General features: G+C 42.5%; 1 protein-coding gene across 4 annotated transcripts in view; it reads left to right on the top strand.

Annotated features, from left to right (window-relative positions):
- Positions 1–17,253, top strand: part of CCDC18 (coiled-coil domain containing 18) — a 207,509-nt gene that overhangs the window by 71,163 nt on the left and 119,093 nt on the right. For all 4 annotated transcript variants that reach the window (XM_073593126.1, XM_073593128.1, XM_073593127.1 and 1 more), the window contains exon 7: positions 4,422–4,518. In XM_073593126.1, coding sequence (XP_073449227.1) covers positions 4,422–4,518 — 97 coding nt within the window. The remainder of the gene's footprint in view (positions 1–4,421; positions 4,519–17,253) is intronic.

The raw sequence follows: 17,253 nt of genomic DNA, 5'->3' as shown, positions 1-17,253 counted from the left end.
GGTGGTGCTGTGGAGGTACTGGCTAATGGTTCCTCTATTCTCACTTGACGTTCTGGAGTGGAGTAAGTGGAGGTGACCAAGGGGTTCTCGAGTTTGGTCTGCCATTTAAAAACCTGATCTTCCTTATAATCCGAGCAATCTCTATGATACTTTTTCGTCTTTCTTTGTTGGACTTCTAGGTCTTTGGCTATGAGGTCTTTGTTCATTTGATTGGCCAATGTGTTGAATTCACTAGAGGATTTGAACGGTTCTATTTTGAGTTTGAGATCTTCTCTCTGCTGATCTATGTAATGCATTTTCCTGCGTTTTCTTTTAAGTAGGAATGCTAAGCCTTCTATGCTCTTATTGTTGAAGAATTCATACCACTCATCGATGGACTCTTTGTCTAGAAGTCCATCGTTGGGTGGCAATTCCCATCTTAATCTTCTGGGCACTATCTTCTCCCTCAGATAGCGCTCAAAGGTATTGGTGTCCCACCAGAGACTCACCTTTTTCTCCATGGTGTGTCCCAGTTTGCGTACTAAACTAGCTAAATCACTATTGACTTTTGTTTGTGTAGAAAAAACTTCATCAAGATTAATTTTTCTTTGTTCCATAAAACTAAAAGCTTCCATAGTGGCTGCAAAGGTGAAATAGTGTGATTGTCAAAATACTTGTGAAGGGACCTCTGCGCTACTACACAATGGTGCATAAATTGCCGTGTGCTAAAAAATAGTAAGAGTGCTGCTGCAAAATCTGAAGTGTACACCTAATCACCATAAAGTAATCAATAAATAAGTGATTTCGCGCAAACACATAAAAAATCATAAATGTTACAAACTCATACACATAAGTGATCTCTGTTAAATCTGAACTAATATCACCTAGTGTAGGTCAAATTAATAAATAAAATCAACTGAAAAAATGTCCAACAGTGATATAGTGAATAATATATGGAAAATATCCACACGAGGTGGTGCTGCTGATGAACACACCTAAGTTCAATGGCTATGATAAATCTTCTATACATATGGCATCTGCAGTACTCCTAATCTTGAAGGTTTTTTCATGTATGAATAAAGATACTATCCGTGCTCAATCCCCCAGTGTTCATGCTCTCGTTGCCCTTACCTTCAGGATCCTGGACATCTCCTACATGTGTTAAGGAGAGGGAGAGGGTTCTGTAGTCCAGAAAGGAAAAGTGGGTATGGTTGACAACCCTTTTGGGTTTTCAGTGCAGCAGTGGCACTGTGTTGACAGCCTAGATGGGAATTTAGGGGCATTTCTGACTAATTCTTGAAAACTATAAAACATAGGGAGATGTGCATATATTGCAGAGATGTACTCTGCAATTTATGTTTTTTTTTTTGCCCAGACATACACTTCAAAGCTAAAGGGCAAACTGACAGTATATAGAGCACACCAGTACTTGCATTAGTGCCCACAAATGTAAAACACAAATGTTCATTAAGCTATTCTCAGAGCACTAAATAAAAAATGCACCAAATTTGAGGACTTCCCAATGCTCTGTGTTATGGAATTGATTTTTGTATTTGGTTACATTCTCCTGATATTCTTTAAATAGTATAAAATGAGAAAAATGAAAGTCTAAGAAAAAAACAAGACTAAAAAAAACAAAACAAAAACAATGGGGCAATTCAAATCTCAATCCCAGATTAATGTCTATTTTACTTGAATATTATTAAAAATGTGTATTTGTTAAATGTATATTAAAAACATTCTATGGGAATTTTTTTTTTTAGGTCTTATGTGCACTGACATTTGTCTTTTCCTGCTCACTTTTGCGGAACTGAAGTTCCGTCACCTTCCTGTGATTGGCTGAGGCGGAGATTGAGATCTCATCCACTCTCCCTTTCCATTTCTGCCAACCAGAGAAGGCTTTGTGTTCATTTATAGAATACAAAACTTCCCTGTAAATGGCTCAGCAGCACTCAGCCCAACTACATTCTGTTCCAGTTGCTGGACAGAAAGTTCCTGTCCCTCTGACGGAACACAGCACTGAGGCTTCATACAGTTTATACAGCGTCACAGCCACTGCAATTGTTAGTGAAGTAAACTCTTTGATTGGGCCACATTTGTGCAAATGAACAATTTAAACATCACTAAAATGTGGAGATCAGGTTTAAATCTGAGGCCTACAAAATAACCTAACTCTGATTTACAACCTCATCTTAACCCCTAATTCCTGACTTTATTCCTAAACTTAACCTCTTCAGATCTATACTTAAAGCGGGGGTCCACCCACACCGCCAGAAAAAAAAAATATTAAAACCCAGCAGCTACAAATACTGCAGCTGCTGACTTTTAATACATGGCCACTTACCTGTCCCAGGGTCCAGCGATGTCGGCAGGCGACGCCGAGAACCCGCTCGGTTCTCGGCAGCTGCCGCCGCCATCCTAGGTGAGGGAATCAGGAAGTGAAGTGTTGCGGCTTCACTTCCCGGTTCCCTACTGTGCATGCGCGAGTCGCGCTGCGCATCGTAAGTGGTCCCCGCTCTCTCCTGGGAGCTGTGTGTTTCCCAGGAGACAGCGCGGAGGGACAGGAAGAGGCATAGACTCCCATGGGAGTCTATGCCGGAAATGGGTGCAAATACCTGTCTTAGACAGGTATCTGCACCCCCCTCCCCCCTGAAAGGTGCCAAATGTGACACCGGAGGGGGGGAGGGTTCAGAAAATCGGAAGTTCCATTTTTGTGTGGAACTCCGCTTTAACCATGTCATTGCTAAAACAATTGGGCCACATTATGCCAAGCTCCCTATGGCATAAAAAAAAAAAGTTCCAAGATTTAGTTGTTGAAAGCAACTGAATTTGTTTAAGGTGGCTCAATTCCTCGGTGCTCCCTGCCTTATGACTTTGCTAAAAGACAAAACTGTCACATCTGGGGTTTGCCCTAGAGGTCGGCCGATATTTTCCATTTTTTAATTAATCAGTATCGGCCAAATGTGCTGATAAAAAAGGCCGATTTAAAAATTCAGCATGTCTTGCAAATGACTTCTGTAATAGAAGTCAATGCAAGTTGCCTGAAGTCTTCCCATGGAGCACTTGTCTCTCCTATCTGGGCGGCCTGCCAAGTTTGAGAAAAGAAGCAAAGAGATACAATGTTTATACTTATCAATGGACTGAACTCTGTGTGTAGGAGTTCTCAGTTTAACCATTTAAAGACTAAATCTTTTTCTGACACTTGTTACTTACAAGTGTAAATCCTGTATCTTCTGCCAGAAAATCACTTAGAACCCCCAAACATTATATATATATATATATATATATATATATATATATATATATATATATATATATATATATATATTTATTTATTTATCTATTTTAGCAGAGACCCTAGGGAATAAAATAGCGGTTGTTGCAATATTTTATGTCACACGGCATTTGCGCAGCGGTCTTTTAAACACATTTTTTTGGGAAAAAATACACTAATGAATTTTTAAAAAAACGAAAACCGTAAAGTTAGCCCTTTTTTTTTTTTTTTTTTTTTTTCGTCCAGAAGTTTTGGATTACCTGTTTTTGTTTAATATTTAAGATATAGTTTTTTTTTAATCTAAATTATACATACAAGTGAACTGATTGGAGGTTTGTTTTGTTTAATAAATGTAAAAAATTTTCTGTATTACTTAAGGCTGCTTTCACACTGGAGCGGGCAGGCATTGACGGTAAAATGCCGCTATATTTAGCGGCGCTTTACTGTCATTTTAGCGGCGCTATTCGGCTGCTAGCGGGGCGCTTATATCCCAGCTAGCGCCCGATGAAGGGGTTAAATGCACCCGCGTTGCGACGCTGCCGAAGCGCTTTGGCAGCGGTGCCCATTCATTTCAATGGACAGGAGTGCTGGAGGAGCGGTATACACCGCTCCAAAGATGCTGCTTGCAGGACTTTTTTTTTTTTTTAACATCCTGCCAACGCATAGCCTCAGTGTGAAAGCACTCGGGCTTTTACACTGAGACTGCAGGGGAGCCGTTTTGCAGGCACTTTACAGGCGCTATTTTTATCCCAAAAGCACCTGAAAAAAGCCCCAGTGTGAAAGGGGTTTAACGGTTAGATTTTATGAGATGAAGGGAAAAAAGAAAAAAAAAATCGGCATCATATATCGGCATCGGCCAGAGAAAAACCCATATCGGTCGACCTCTAGTTTGCTCTAAACAATCTGATCCTCTTCCCAGCATCAAATCTGGCTGCTGTAAAAGTGACCCGCCGCAAACTAAGATTTTAAGCGTGTAAATATGGGTTAAAAAACCCAATGAAATGGATGTTGTCTTCAGTCTTTTGGATCATAAATAGCAACTTCTGATGGTAAAGAATGCATACTTTTATCTGTGTTTGCTGTGCCAAATGTTCCCAGCCTTGAATATCTTTTTATTTTCTAAGGATATTTCACTGCTAACCTCTGTGTATTTGCTTTGTCTTTTAAGAACTGAGAAACAGAGAAACGAAGCACTGTTTAATGCTGAAGAACTAACCAAAGCATTTCAACAGTACAAGAAAAATGTGGCAGAGAAAATAGAAACGGTGAGCTAGACAATTCTCATTGAGCTGATATGAAACAAAAATCTCCTAAAGAATATTTGTCTTAAAGCGGGGGTCCACCTATCTATCCTTTTTTTTTTTTTTTTTTTTTTTTTTGAGTTCATTCACAAACTTTTCTTCATTACATACTCACATATTGTGTGTAATATGTCCGCCTGTGTCAGATTTCGTCGTAAAGAATAACTTATATTATTCACTGCAGGCGGTTTCCATCTTCATTGTGGGCATTTGAAGCCCACAAGCATTTATTTCCTGGATGTGGTGAATGCTGTGCTCCCAGCATTCACCGCTCATTCCCGCACATGCTCAGTGGCATCCTGGGAAGCCTGAGACTAGCTCCCAGGAGTCTGGGAGAGGCTAGAAACACGCCTACTCCCATGGGAGGAGAACCAGGAAGTGCAAAGAAGAATAGAAAAATAAAAGGTAATTACGGCGATTTAAATTTTTTTTAAACGGCATGTCAGCATCTAGGCAAGGAAGAGAATACATACAGATATTGTTCAAAATTTGGGTGGAACCCCGCTTTAACTTAGATATCGCTGTCTAAATTCAAAGCTGTTTAGATCTCTAATTATCACCTTTTAAAAACCAGCTGATAATCTAGTTAAATGTTAATTTACATCTACTGTATGTTTACAATCTTTCTGGGACAGAAAAAGCATCAGAGTGCTGTATCATATGTACAGTGAAAGAAAAGTGCACCACTCAAAGCACTGCATCATAGGCTGGAATCAAGTGCTGGCTTGGAGTCTGCCACTCCTCCACACATAGTTTTGGTATGATTCAAAGGAAATGCCACACACCAATGATGTTTTTGCAAAACTTTAATCAGTCGACAAGCTTAAGTACATGGCCCTGTCCCCCAGGGCCACCCCTCCTAACATGTTTAACTCAATGAGCTTAATCGTAGAGGTTATCATGCAGGATAGATAATCATAGCCCATGCCGGGGTGGGGCAAGAATACAGGAGCGCCTTATACTCCTAGCCACTCTTGTATCACCAGATACTGCCGATAAGGAGAGACGTCGAACGTTCTGCTGTTTCTAACATGGTGCCATTACAGGAGCCACGGTCTGAGCCATCTCAGCAAATGCCGGACGCATCTACACTATCGATTGATGCAACGACCGTTGCATGATCCGAAATAGCGGGACTGGACTCCTCTACACCCATACAGGTGATTTCTTGTATAGATTCACAGATACGCTCATTGAGCCCAGGCAGCCCTTATTCCCAGGTGCATGCTGTGGAACCAGATATTCGACAGTTGATACAGACCCTCCCCACTAAAGAGGATACACAGAAGCTGCTGCGGCAGCCTAAAGGGTACTCTGAGGAAAGAAATAGATGAGGTCTGCTCTAAAACAGTTGCTACGGACCAGAAAGTGATCCATTTAGAAACTCAGCAAGGAGTGGCAGATGCACGCATGGATGCTATGGAGGAAAGGTTACATACTCAACATCAGAGATTGATTAGGCTGCAATTACAAGCAGAAGACTCTGAAAATAGAAGTAGGAGGGATAATGTATCTGGATCAGAGGGATTCCGGAAGCAGTTGTGTGGGGTCAGGTCTGAGAGATACAGTGACTGCTATTTTTAATCAGCTATTGGAGAACCCTCCGGACAACCTGATCGAATTGAATCGGGTGCATAGGGTCCTCACTGCTCGCAACGCTGACCAGTCTACTCCTCGAGATGTTTTGTGTTGAATACACTTCTTTAGAATGAGGGAGGATATAATCAGGGCAGCATGGCAGAAGGGGTCGGTGGATTTTAAGGTGCGGAAATACAAATATATATTATATTAGTGCCACCAGACAAAGAACTGAGGTCGCTTGCTGAAACCATTGTTGGACCATCTGCGCTCCAGGGGAGCTACTTACTGATGGGGTTACCCATTGTCTTTGTACATTAAAAAGGAGAAACGCAGCTTTAACTTATATGATCCCGCTCAACTGCCAGATCTATTCTACTTGGGCTCAGAGGCTATTGAAATTCCCAAATGGACAGAGCTTCCAACATTAGGGGAATGGGATCCCCAACAACAACGTTCTGCTGTTTCTAACATGGTGCCATTACAGGAGCCACGGTCTGAGCCATCTCAGCAAATGCCGGACGCATCTACACTATCGATTGATGCAACGACCGTTGCATGATCCGAAATAGCGGGACTGGACTCCTCTACACCCATACAGGTGATTTCTTGTATAGATTCACAGATATGCTCATTGAGCCCAGGCAGCCCTTATTCCCAGGTGCATGCTGTGGAACCAGATATTCGACAGTTGATACAGACCCTCCCCACTAAAGAGGATACACAGAAGCTGCTGCGGCAGCCTAAAGGGTACTCTGAGGAAAGAAATAGATGAGGTCTGCTCTAAAACAGTTGCTACGGACCAGAAAGTGATCCATTTAGAAACTCAGCAAGGAGTGGCAGATGCACGCATGGATGCTATGGAGGAAAGGTTACATACTCAACATCAGAGATTGATTAGGCTGCAATTACAAGCAGAAGACTCTGAAAATAGAAGTAGAAGGGATAATGTATCCGGATCAGAGGGATTCCGGAAGCAGTTGTGTGGGGTTTAGGTCTGAGAGATACAGTGACTGCTATTTTTAATCAGCTATTGGAGAACCCTCCGGACAACCTGATCGAATTGGATCGGGTGCATAGGGTCCTCACTGCTCGCAACGCTGACCAGTCTACTCCTCGAGATGTTTTGTGTCGAATACACTTCTTTAGAATGAGGGAGGATATAATCAGGGCAGCATGGCAGAAGGGGTCGGTGGATTTTGAAGGTGCGGAAATACAAATATATATTATATTAGTGCCACCAGACAAAGAACTGAGGTCGCTTGCTGAAACTATTGTTGGACCATCTGCGCTCCAGGGGAGCTACTTACTGATGGGGTTACCCATTGTCTTTGTACATTAAAAAGGAGAAACGCAGCTTTAACTTATATTATCCCGCTCAACTGCCAGATCTATTCTACTTGGGCTCAGAGGGTATTGAAGTTCCCAAATGGACAGAGCTTCCAACATTAGGGGAATGGGATCCCCAACAACAGTTGAGATCGCAGTGGAGAGGGAGATCCCGCCCAGGACGCCCACGCAGTCAGATTAGCTGTTCTTCGTGTGCACCTTGGAGAGAGGGTGTAAGAGAGCACTATTCTGTACTCTTTCTGTTCCATATCAATATAAACGCTGGGAAAGTGCCTGTATTTGCCCGTTTGTGCCCTGCTGTTTGATGGATGTGGATCGGCTGTGCTCCATCCTTATTTGACCCGTAAGGGAATGCTTTTGTGACCCTCTATAACCAAAGGGTCCCTGCTACAAGGTGAGAGGCCATCCTTTGTACTGGTGGAGGGTACACTGCAAGTCACTGATGTCAGCATGAAGCTACACCACACCTGAATGATTGGATACACTGAATGTTTTATGGACTACTTTGGCTGTTGTTTTTTCTAGCGCTGCACCATCTGTTTATTATTTTATTATTTTCACTGTTTTATGACTGAGTAATTAAAAGTTATGGTACAATATTTCTACATATTTACTGACTGTGGGGAATTACAACACTGAACTGATAAATTTGTTCATACCACCCTCATTTAAAAGAGATTTGCTTCCCCATTCTATTCTATGGGAAAGACATCTCTGATATGGGGGACATTAGTAGGCCGGGGGGGGGGGGGGGGGGGGGGTGTTGGCCAGCGGTTAATGTCCCAGTGGTTTTTTATTTTGACTGAGACTGTTAATCTTAAGTCAAATGGGGGCAAAGGGCTAGGGGATGAGACACATGGGTGGTCGAATATTAGGGCAGATTACTTATAGTTGGGGATCTGATTAGAAACCCCTTTTTATGAGACTCAGTTAGTTTAAGGACTTGAGATAAAGGATGATATCTTGGTCAACTCTTAGCATTTATAAGCAGATGTATTCATGATCCGTAAAGGATCTGTAGCTCTGTAAATATAGATGTGAAATTGCTTATCTTATGCTTTTTTGGAGCTGACGTTAGCAGGCAGATTTCAATTCTCCTCTTATTAAGGAGAATTGATTACACAGCCTGACCCGAGAGGTTTTGAGTCATTGAGGCTAGGCAAGTAATGTTTATACTATATGTCCTACTGGGTGAATAAATGGTTTGTTTACTATTTAGAGATTTTAGGAGGGTTAGGAATGCACCTGTGTTTGTACCACATCTCAAATCTCTGTCTTGCTTGACCACTTTCCCTAACATAAACACCTCTCCTCTAGAGCTGCACGATTCTGGCCCAAAATGAGAATCGCAATTTTTTTTTTTTTTGCTTGGAATAAAAAGATCACGATTCTCGCGGCCTAAAATCTTTCACATTATTCAAAAAAAAATTGGGCTAACTTTACTGGTTAGTTTTTTTTTTTTTTTTGTTTTTTTTTAATTCATTACAGTGTAATTTTTTTCCCCAAAAAAATACATTTGAATGACTGCTGCGCAAATACAGTGTGACATAAAATATTGCAACAACCACCATTTTATTCTCTAGGGTCTCTACTGAAAAAAAAAAAAATATATATATATATATATATATATATATATATATATATATATATATATATATATATATATATATATATATATATATATATATATATATATATATATAATAATGTTTGGGGGTTCTAAGTAATTTTCTAGCAAAAAAAAAAAAATTTAACTTGAAACCAACAGTTAACCACTTAAGTTCCACTGCTAAATAATGTTGTGATTCTTGGCAGAATGCCCGTTGTTTTTTTTTTCCTTTCTTTTGACAGCTGTCGGCTTCAACAGAGCAGAGAGAATTCTCTGCATAGAAAGAATCTGGAAATACTTTGTCAAGATCGCAACAGGGAAAAAATCGCGATAACGATTCTTAACATTTAATCGTGCAGCTCTACTCTCCTCCGGTTGGAGGAAAGTCGGCGGTGTTTTAACTTTTTCTGTGTTCTGGTTAGCAGATGGGTTTAAAAGTTATACCTTGTCCGCTATTTTCTGGTTTAAGGGATTTTTTTTATCTTTTTCCCTCTCCTCTCCTCTTCTCTTCTGCCTCCCGAGCGTTAAAATGATTAGGTTAACTCTGACCTTGTACAATGTTAAGGGGCTAAATAGTCCAGAGAAACGTACAAGACTACTTGACGAGCTGGGGAGATTTAAATCTCATATTTTTCTCCAGGAGACACACTTTAGAAAAGATAAAATCCCAAGATTGGGGAACCATAGATTTCCGACAGTCTATCGTGGTGCTTCTCAGACTTCCAAGTCAAGTGGGGTTTCAATTCTCATTTCTAAACAGATCCCATGGAAGGAATTGAAGGTAACTACAGATGATGAGGATCGCCTTCTCATCGTCAAGGGACTCCTATTTGAGCAAAAAGTTACTCTAGTTAACTTCTACTTGCCAAATGAAGATCAGGTCTCCTCACTTGAGACATATCTTCATTTGGTGCATCAACATAAGGAGGGTCTCCTGTTGGTGCGAGGGGACTTGAACATGGCGTTGGACCCCACGCTTGATGTGTCTAAAGGAGCCTCCCTTTTTTCATATGCAAAATTGCGTAGAGCTAAAAGACTTCTTCAGGATTTGCAATTGATGGATACTTGGAGAACTCTTCGTGTACATGATAGGGATTAAACCTTTTTCTCAGCTAACCACAAGACATATACCAGAATCGATAATATTTTTCTTTCCCAGAATGCCCTGTTATGTTTATGCGGGACCTCTATAGGCTTGTTTACCTTATCGGAACATGCACCGACCAATTGTGTTATAGAACTGGGAGAACCAGTGCCTCGTGAGTGGCATTGAAAAATTAATGAGGCACATCTGAAAGACCCGGAATATGAGAAACATGTAATCCAAGAACTAGATTCCTTCTTCGCAACTAATGATACAGGGGAGGTTACTCCGTTTTGCTTGTGGGAAACAAATACAGTAAGTGTGTCATTAGAGGCACCCTTATATCTTTAGGAGATCATAGTAAACCACTGTTAACTGCTCAGATAGACTCCTCTCTACTTAGAGATATCGGGGAAACTGCCCATAAGAAATCCCAAGCCCAACAGACAGAGGAGAAACTCTCACGTTTACGCGATGAGTTAAACCCATTACTCATGGACAAAGCAAAAGCTCAATTAATTCGCTGTAGGCGAACATTCTGTGAGTTTGGAAACAAACTGAGTAGGATGTTAGCCAATGCTCTGAGAGACCGGGGCACGTAATTGCATCTCCCATATTAAAACACACGGTGATGTTCTGGTCAGTTCTTCACAGGCGATTGCGCAGGCCTTTAGGGATTATTATGCTAGCCTATATCAGTTAGAGGGGCAGTCCTCCTCCTCGCTATCACACAGTGGATGGGAGGATGTTAGGGAATATCTTCAAGCCTCAGGAATGCCTAAGCAATCTGATGAGAGTGAAAGAATTGGATGCCCCACTTACAGTAGACGAGTATTTGGCAGCCCTTAAATCATTGAAACCGGGTAAGGCCCCTGGCCCAGACGGGTATACCCTATCTTATTACAAGACCTTTTCAGATAAACTGGCACAAAGATTTGTAGCGGCTTTTAACTCTCTACGTGAGGGGCAGACAATACCAGCAGAGACACTGTTCACTCATATAACAGTAATCCCCAAAGAGGGCAAAGATGCATCCCTGCGCCCTAGCTATCGTCCAATCTCCCTGTTAAATGTGGATCTAAAAATTGTTACAAAAATCCTCGCCACTAGACTATTGAGTCATATTTCTTCTCTGATAGATCTTGATCAAGTTAGGTTTACACCTGATAGAGAAGGCAGAGATAATATGCAACGGGTCTTGAGCGCTATAGTGCTGTACATTTTTCCCAAGTTAATCAAAAACTTTTAGTGCATATATCCATGGATGCGGAGAAAGCATTTGATAGGGTTGATTGGACATTTTTGAAAGCTATGTTACAACACATAGGCTTGGGGACAGGGATGCAAAGCTGGTTTACAATTTTTATACTCCGTCCTGTCAGCTCAGGTCAGGATTAACAATATAATGTCAGATTCTTCACCCATAGGTAATGGGATGTGTCAGGGCTGTCCACTATCGCCCATTATCTTTATCTTTACGCTAGAACCTTTTTTAAGAACTATCCGTGCCAACCCAGATATCGGGGGCATTTTAACAAAAGGAGGGGAACACAAACTTGCCGCTTATGCGGATGATCTTATATCCTTTAGAACTTCCCCAGTGATATCCCTCCCATCCCTGTTGTTGGAGCTACGCACATATGGTGCGCTGTCCAACTTTAAGTTGAACTATAATAAATCTGAGGCGATGGGTGTGGAGTTGGGTGCAACCCTCCAGCACCAGATAGCCACCCAATTTGAATTTAAATGGACAGATTCCCATATATGTTATCTAGGGACAAAGATAATGAATAAATTTAAATATGGTATTTGAACTTAAAGCGGGATTCCAGTCAGCTAAAAAAAAATTTTAAAATCAGCAGCTACAAACACTGTAGCTGCTGACTTTAAATAAGTAGACTTACCTGGCCTGGGTGCCCGCGATGTCGGCCGCCCAAGGCCGACCCGTCTCTCGGGTCCTGGCACCGCCATCCTAGGTAAGGGAAACAGGCAGTGGAGCCTTGTGGCTTCACTGCCAGTTTCCTACTGCACACGCGCGAGCGGCGCGGCGATCTCTGAATGGCCCCGTAGTTTTCTTGGAACACACACAATTTCCAGAAGGCAACGGGGCCACTCAGCTAGGAGCAGAAGACGCCGCGGAATAGGAACCGGCAGATTAGGAAGACTGCCTAGCAACAAGGGTTCAGGTAAGTTTAAAACATTTTTTTTTTTTTTTTTTTTTCAAATGTTTTTTTTTTATTTAATTTTTTTTTTTTTTTAGGATTTTTGGTAATTTTTTAAATTTTTTTTTCAGGGTAGCCCTCCACTTTAATTTTGCTCCAATGGCGCGGTGGGACAGGGAGGTTCTTACATGGTTCGGTAGGACCAATATCATAAAGATGAACGTTATGCCAAGACTTTTGTACCTACTTTAGACCTTGCCTATTAAAATTCCTTCAGGTTTTTTGAGAGATCTTCGATCCAGAGTTTTTGAGATTTATCTGGGCCGGAAAGCCAGCGAGAGTGCGCAGGACTATTTTATCACTTCTTAAGGAAAGAGGAGGGATTGCATTTCCCAAACCCAGTTAAGTATCATGAGGCTGTGCATTTGCCACGGGTATTGGATTGGTGTGTGTTTCAAAAGAACCCATGGGTTCATATGGAACAAGCGACGGTTGCCCTACTTTTGGAAGGGCTTGCATGGCTTTCGGATACAGATATCCCACAGACCATGAAGGGGCACTCCATGGTGGTCACCACTTTACGGACTATTAAAAAGATTTTTAAAACCACTACTATTTCGCCATATTCGAGCCCTTTAAATACCTGTTCTGGGCACACCGGCTTTTCAGCCGGGTCTGACAGACCATTGCTTTAATGCTTTACTACGGCGGGGCCTTAGTAGGCTTTTACATTTCTCAACGGGCAATCATGTGATGACGAGTAGGGAGATTGAATGTAATTTTTCAGCAGATCTAGATTTTCTTCACATTTGTTGTCATACCTCTATGCCTCGCTGATTGGACTGGAAGCTCCACAGGAATTGGCTTTCCTACAATTGTGGGAAAGAGACCTGTGGGTTTCATTCTCTCAGGTCCAAAAGGATAGGATTTTATGGTTCATTCACAAGGCCTCACTGGCGAATAGGTATCAAGGAGGGTATAAAATCCTTACTAAATGGTACAGAACCTTGACAATACTACATTGGATATCTCCTCAAGTATCGAATGTCTGTTGGCGATGCTAGGAATCTGAGGCCACTATGTTACACATTTTTTGGGAATGTCCAGGGCTGAGTTCTGGACGATGGTTGCTGACACTGTTAAAACAATTAAGGTGTGTCTCTTGGAGAAAATTCGGCAACTTTTTTTATTACATGACACTCTCTTATCTAATGAAAAATATATAAAAATTCACTTCTAAAACATCTACTTACCACAACCAAGGCGTGTATCCCAGCGTTGTGGAAGAGTACTACTCCTCCAATTAGATCACAATGGTTTGCAAGGATAACAGAAATCCAACAAATGGAAAATCTTACTATGACACTAAAAGAGCAAGACCAGAAATTTCAGAAAATCTGGACTCCCTATTTTTATTATAAGCAACAGATCTTCCCAGGCGACCAGCAGTAAATGGCCCACTGACTTGTTTCGTAGAGGTTATATATTGGAAAATAGAGGATCGTATGGCTGAACCCATTCGGGAGGGGGAGGAGGAGGAAGGAATCCCCCCAAAAAATAGACATTCCCTTTTTTCCTTTAATTTTTTTTTAAGAAGGCTAAAACTCCATCTGCTGGCTGGATGGAAAATGACAAAATATTGATATGCAATGCTTACCTGACTATAAAAAGTTTATATTTTTAGCCCTTATCACATTAAAGTACAAAAACCATTATGCATTAATTTTAGGAAACAATTTTTTCCCAAATGTTTTTTCAGGTGAATTTGTGGTAAAGCGAATTGAAAGTTCATTTGTACGAAGCCTTCTTTTCTTAATGAGCCATAGAAAGGAAAGAGGGAGGACATCCCTCTCCTGCCATAAGATGACTAAGGGGAGGGTGCCAACTCATCCATCCTTAGTATAGTAATACCTTCTGGAGAGAAAATCCATACTGATTTGCTTAAACTGTAATTATTACACCGCTGTAAATCTGGCCATAGATGTAAACATGTAAATCCATAGATAACTAGTACCACTCTGCAAATTATACTAAAATTAACAACGTTGATCTCTTAATACATCAATTCATATAAAACCTCACATAAAGTTTGTGCATTGAGACGTATGTTTGTGCCATCTACTCCGTTCAACAATTTTAAATTGGTCCTTTAAAGTGCAGTCCTTGCGCCAATATTCTTGTGCCAATATAGTGCAGTAAAAAGCAATAAGGTGGCGTGTCCAGGATGGTGACCTGAGCGGCTGCACAGTACGGAGCTTTGCTGGATAATTTCCCTCTTATCCTTCTCCCGGTAAGACATACACCGCCGCTGTGACTGGCACTGATGAGACGGCGCTCCGGAAGAAGAACTCCCGGCAGAGGTAAACGGCTCCGCTTCCCGCAGATTGAGGAGCCCCAGCCTCTACCTCCTACCGCGGCCTGTGTGCTGCCTCGTGGCAGGTGTAGCAATATGGCGTCCCAGACGGATGTGGCGGCTGAAGCCCCGCAGCCACCAGGATATGTGGCGGGCATAATGATGGCAATTGCTGCGTGTCAGGCTGCCCTCACAACAAAAATAGAAGCTGTACAGCTGGAGATTGGCCTTATGAGACAGGATGTTGATAAGCTCCGCTGTCGGGTCTTTGAAACAAAGCTGCTTGTGGGGACAGTTGAGGATGCGGTGTGGGAGCATTCCTCTGCTCTCTGCACCATCCAGAACAAAATTAAGGCATTGGAATACTAAGTGGACGATGCCGAAAACCGTAATAGGAGGAATAACTTGCGTATCGTGGGTATGGCGGAGGGTGCAGAGGGCCCCAATCCCATAGTGTTCGTGGAGGATCTTCTGCGCAACTTGCTACCAAACGCTCAATACTCTCCTTATTACACAGTCAAGAGGGCACATCGTGTTCCACCCAGACCGGGCCCAGTGGGATCCCCCCCCCCCCGCACTTTCATCCTCCGTTTTCTCAACTTTCGTGACAGGGATGAGGCACTGAGAGCGGCAAGGGCACAAGGAGATTTGCAATTCCAGAACAACAAGCTGCTCATTTTTTCGGACTATTCTTTAGAGACCCAGAAACTGAGGAAATCATTTGATCCAGTTAAAGCGGCGTTACGGGCTCATAACATAAAATATAGCATCCTTTTTCCAGCACATCTTCGGGTCCAAGATGGCGAGACGGTCCGGGTTTTTACGTCTCCATGGGAAGCTTCCTCCTGGATTGATACTCTGCCCCCTCATCGCTGATCGTGGAAGACAGGAGGATCACAGTGGCGGGTAGGTGGCCCTGCCTTTTTCCTTCATCGTGTTCCACGACCTGCCTGATACTTTATTGGATAACTGCCCCCTGTGCTGACATTTAATGCTTGGTGGTTACCGGGGGCAACTTGCCTTTATTGAAGTTTGGAGCCCTTGCGTTGCTCAGGTACTGTAACAGTTCAAGTTTTGTGCCCCTGCTTGCAGGGGAAGTTTTAATACAGTGTTCACTTATAGTTGCTCCCTGAGGATATACAGTTACTGATGGCTGGGGCCCAGTGACGTGCTGATGCCCTGGGCTAATATTAGTTCACACACCTCTGTACTACTAATTTTTTTCCTGTGCATGTTTGCATGCTATTTTACAGCTATCCAGCATCTCCGGTGAATTGTTGGAGACTGGCCCTGCGCACCGAACCATCTTTTTCAGGTCCCTCTGTTTTATGAATCTGGCTTAACAGACATGTTGTCTGCTGTTTGGGAATATATGCACTCCATGATTGGGATGGAGTTGCGTGGAGGGTTGTTCTTGTTTTGAGGGTGGAAAGAAATTGGAGATTTTTGCCAATTTTGTTTTATTTTTCTACTTTTCTTTACCTAGTATGGTTGGAGCTTTATGCTACTTATAATGTCATGCTGTGCGATCTATCATTGGGAAGGGTCCCAATGCCCGCATTTTTTTTATCTATGCTACCAATGTAAAATATATCTGTCTTGTCCTCTGGGTTACTTGGGTTCACATTTTTATACCTAACTGAATATGTCTCATATTATTTTCTGGAATGTGAGGGGTCTTAACTCAGCAGTGAAGCGCTCATTGGTATTTAAATATCTCCAGAGATATAACCCCCATGTGTGCATACTACAGGAGACGCACCTCCAGGGCTCCAGGGTTAAGGGACTCCGCCGGCCTTGGCATGGGCTGCATTATCATGCCACATACTCCACCTATGCCAGAGGAGTCAGTATTATACGGAGGCCCCTGCCCCTTCAGGTTCTGGAGATGTGCTCGGATCCGGCTGGGAGGTATATTGTACTTCATGTATGTCTTTATGGAAGGAATATGGTATAGTGGGTCTGTATCTGCCACCCGCGTCATCGGTTTCTACCTTAAATGAAATGATGCAAATAGCCCTGAAGTCTGATACCCCGGCAATTTTTATGCTGGGGGATTTTAACATGGTTCCCTGTACGGGATGGATAGGTTGCAGGGGGTCACTAGGGGGGAGTCCGCTCTGGCACAATGGGCCTCCATGTATGCCCTTACTGATGTGTGGTGTTGTCCGCATCCGGGCACTAGGGAGTATACGTGTCACTCGAGCTCCCATAAAACATTGTCACGATTAGATTTGGCCTATGCTTCACAGACGGCCCTCTCCTGGGTTGTGGAGGCACGTGTGATCCCTCGCGGGGTGTCGGATCACGCTCCACTTTGTCCATTTCCATTTCTGCACTTTCTAATTACAAACTCTGGCGACTCTCGGGGCTATGGGCGTCAGGTGATCGATTGCAGGAACCGATGACTGAATCGCTGGTCACATATTGGAACCTGAATAATAATACTATTTCCTCCCTTGTGCAGTGGGTCTCGTTTAAGGCCTGGGTTAGAGAAGCTTACATTTCCCGCATTGCACAGTTGCAATGGGAATCTTCCAGATTTACTAGAGCAAATGGAGGA

The sequence above is a fragment of the Aquarana catesbeiana genome, linkage group LG07, assembly GCF_042186555.1.
Source record: "Aquarana catesbeiana isolate 2022-GZ linkage group LG07, ASM4218655v1, whole genome shotgun sequence".
Taxonomy (NCBI): Eukaryota; Metazoa; Chordata; class Amphibia; order Anura; family Ranidae; genus Aquarana; species Aquarana catesbeiana.
This window is presented reverse-complemented; position numbering and strand designations above follow the sequence as displayed.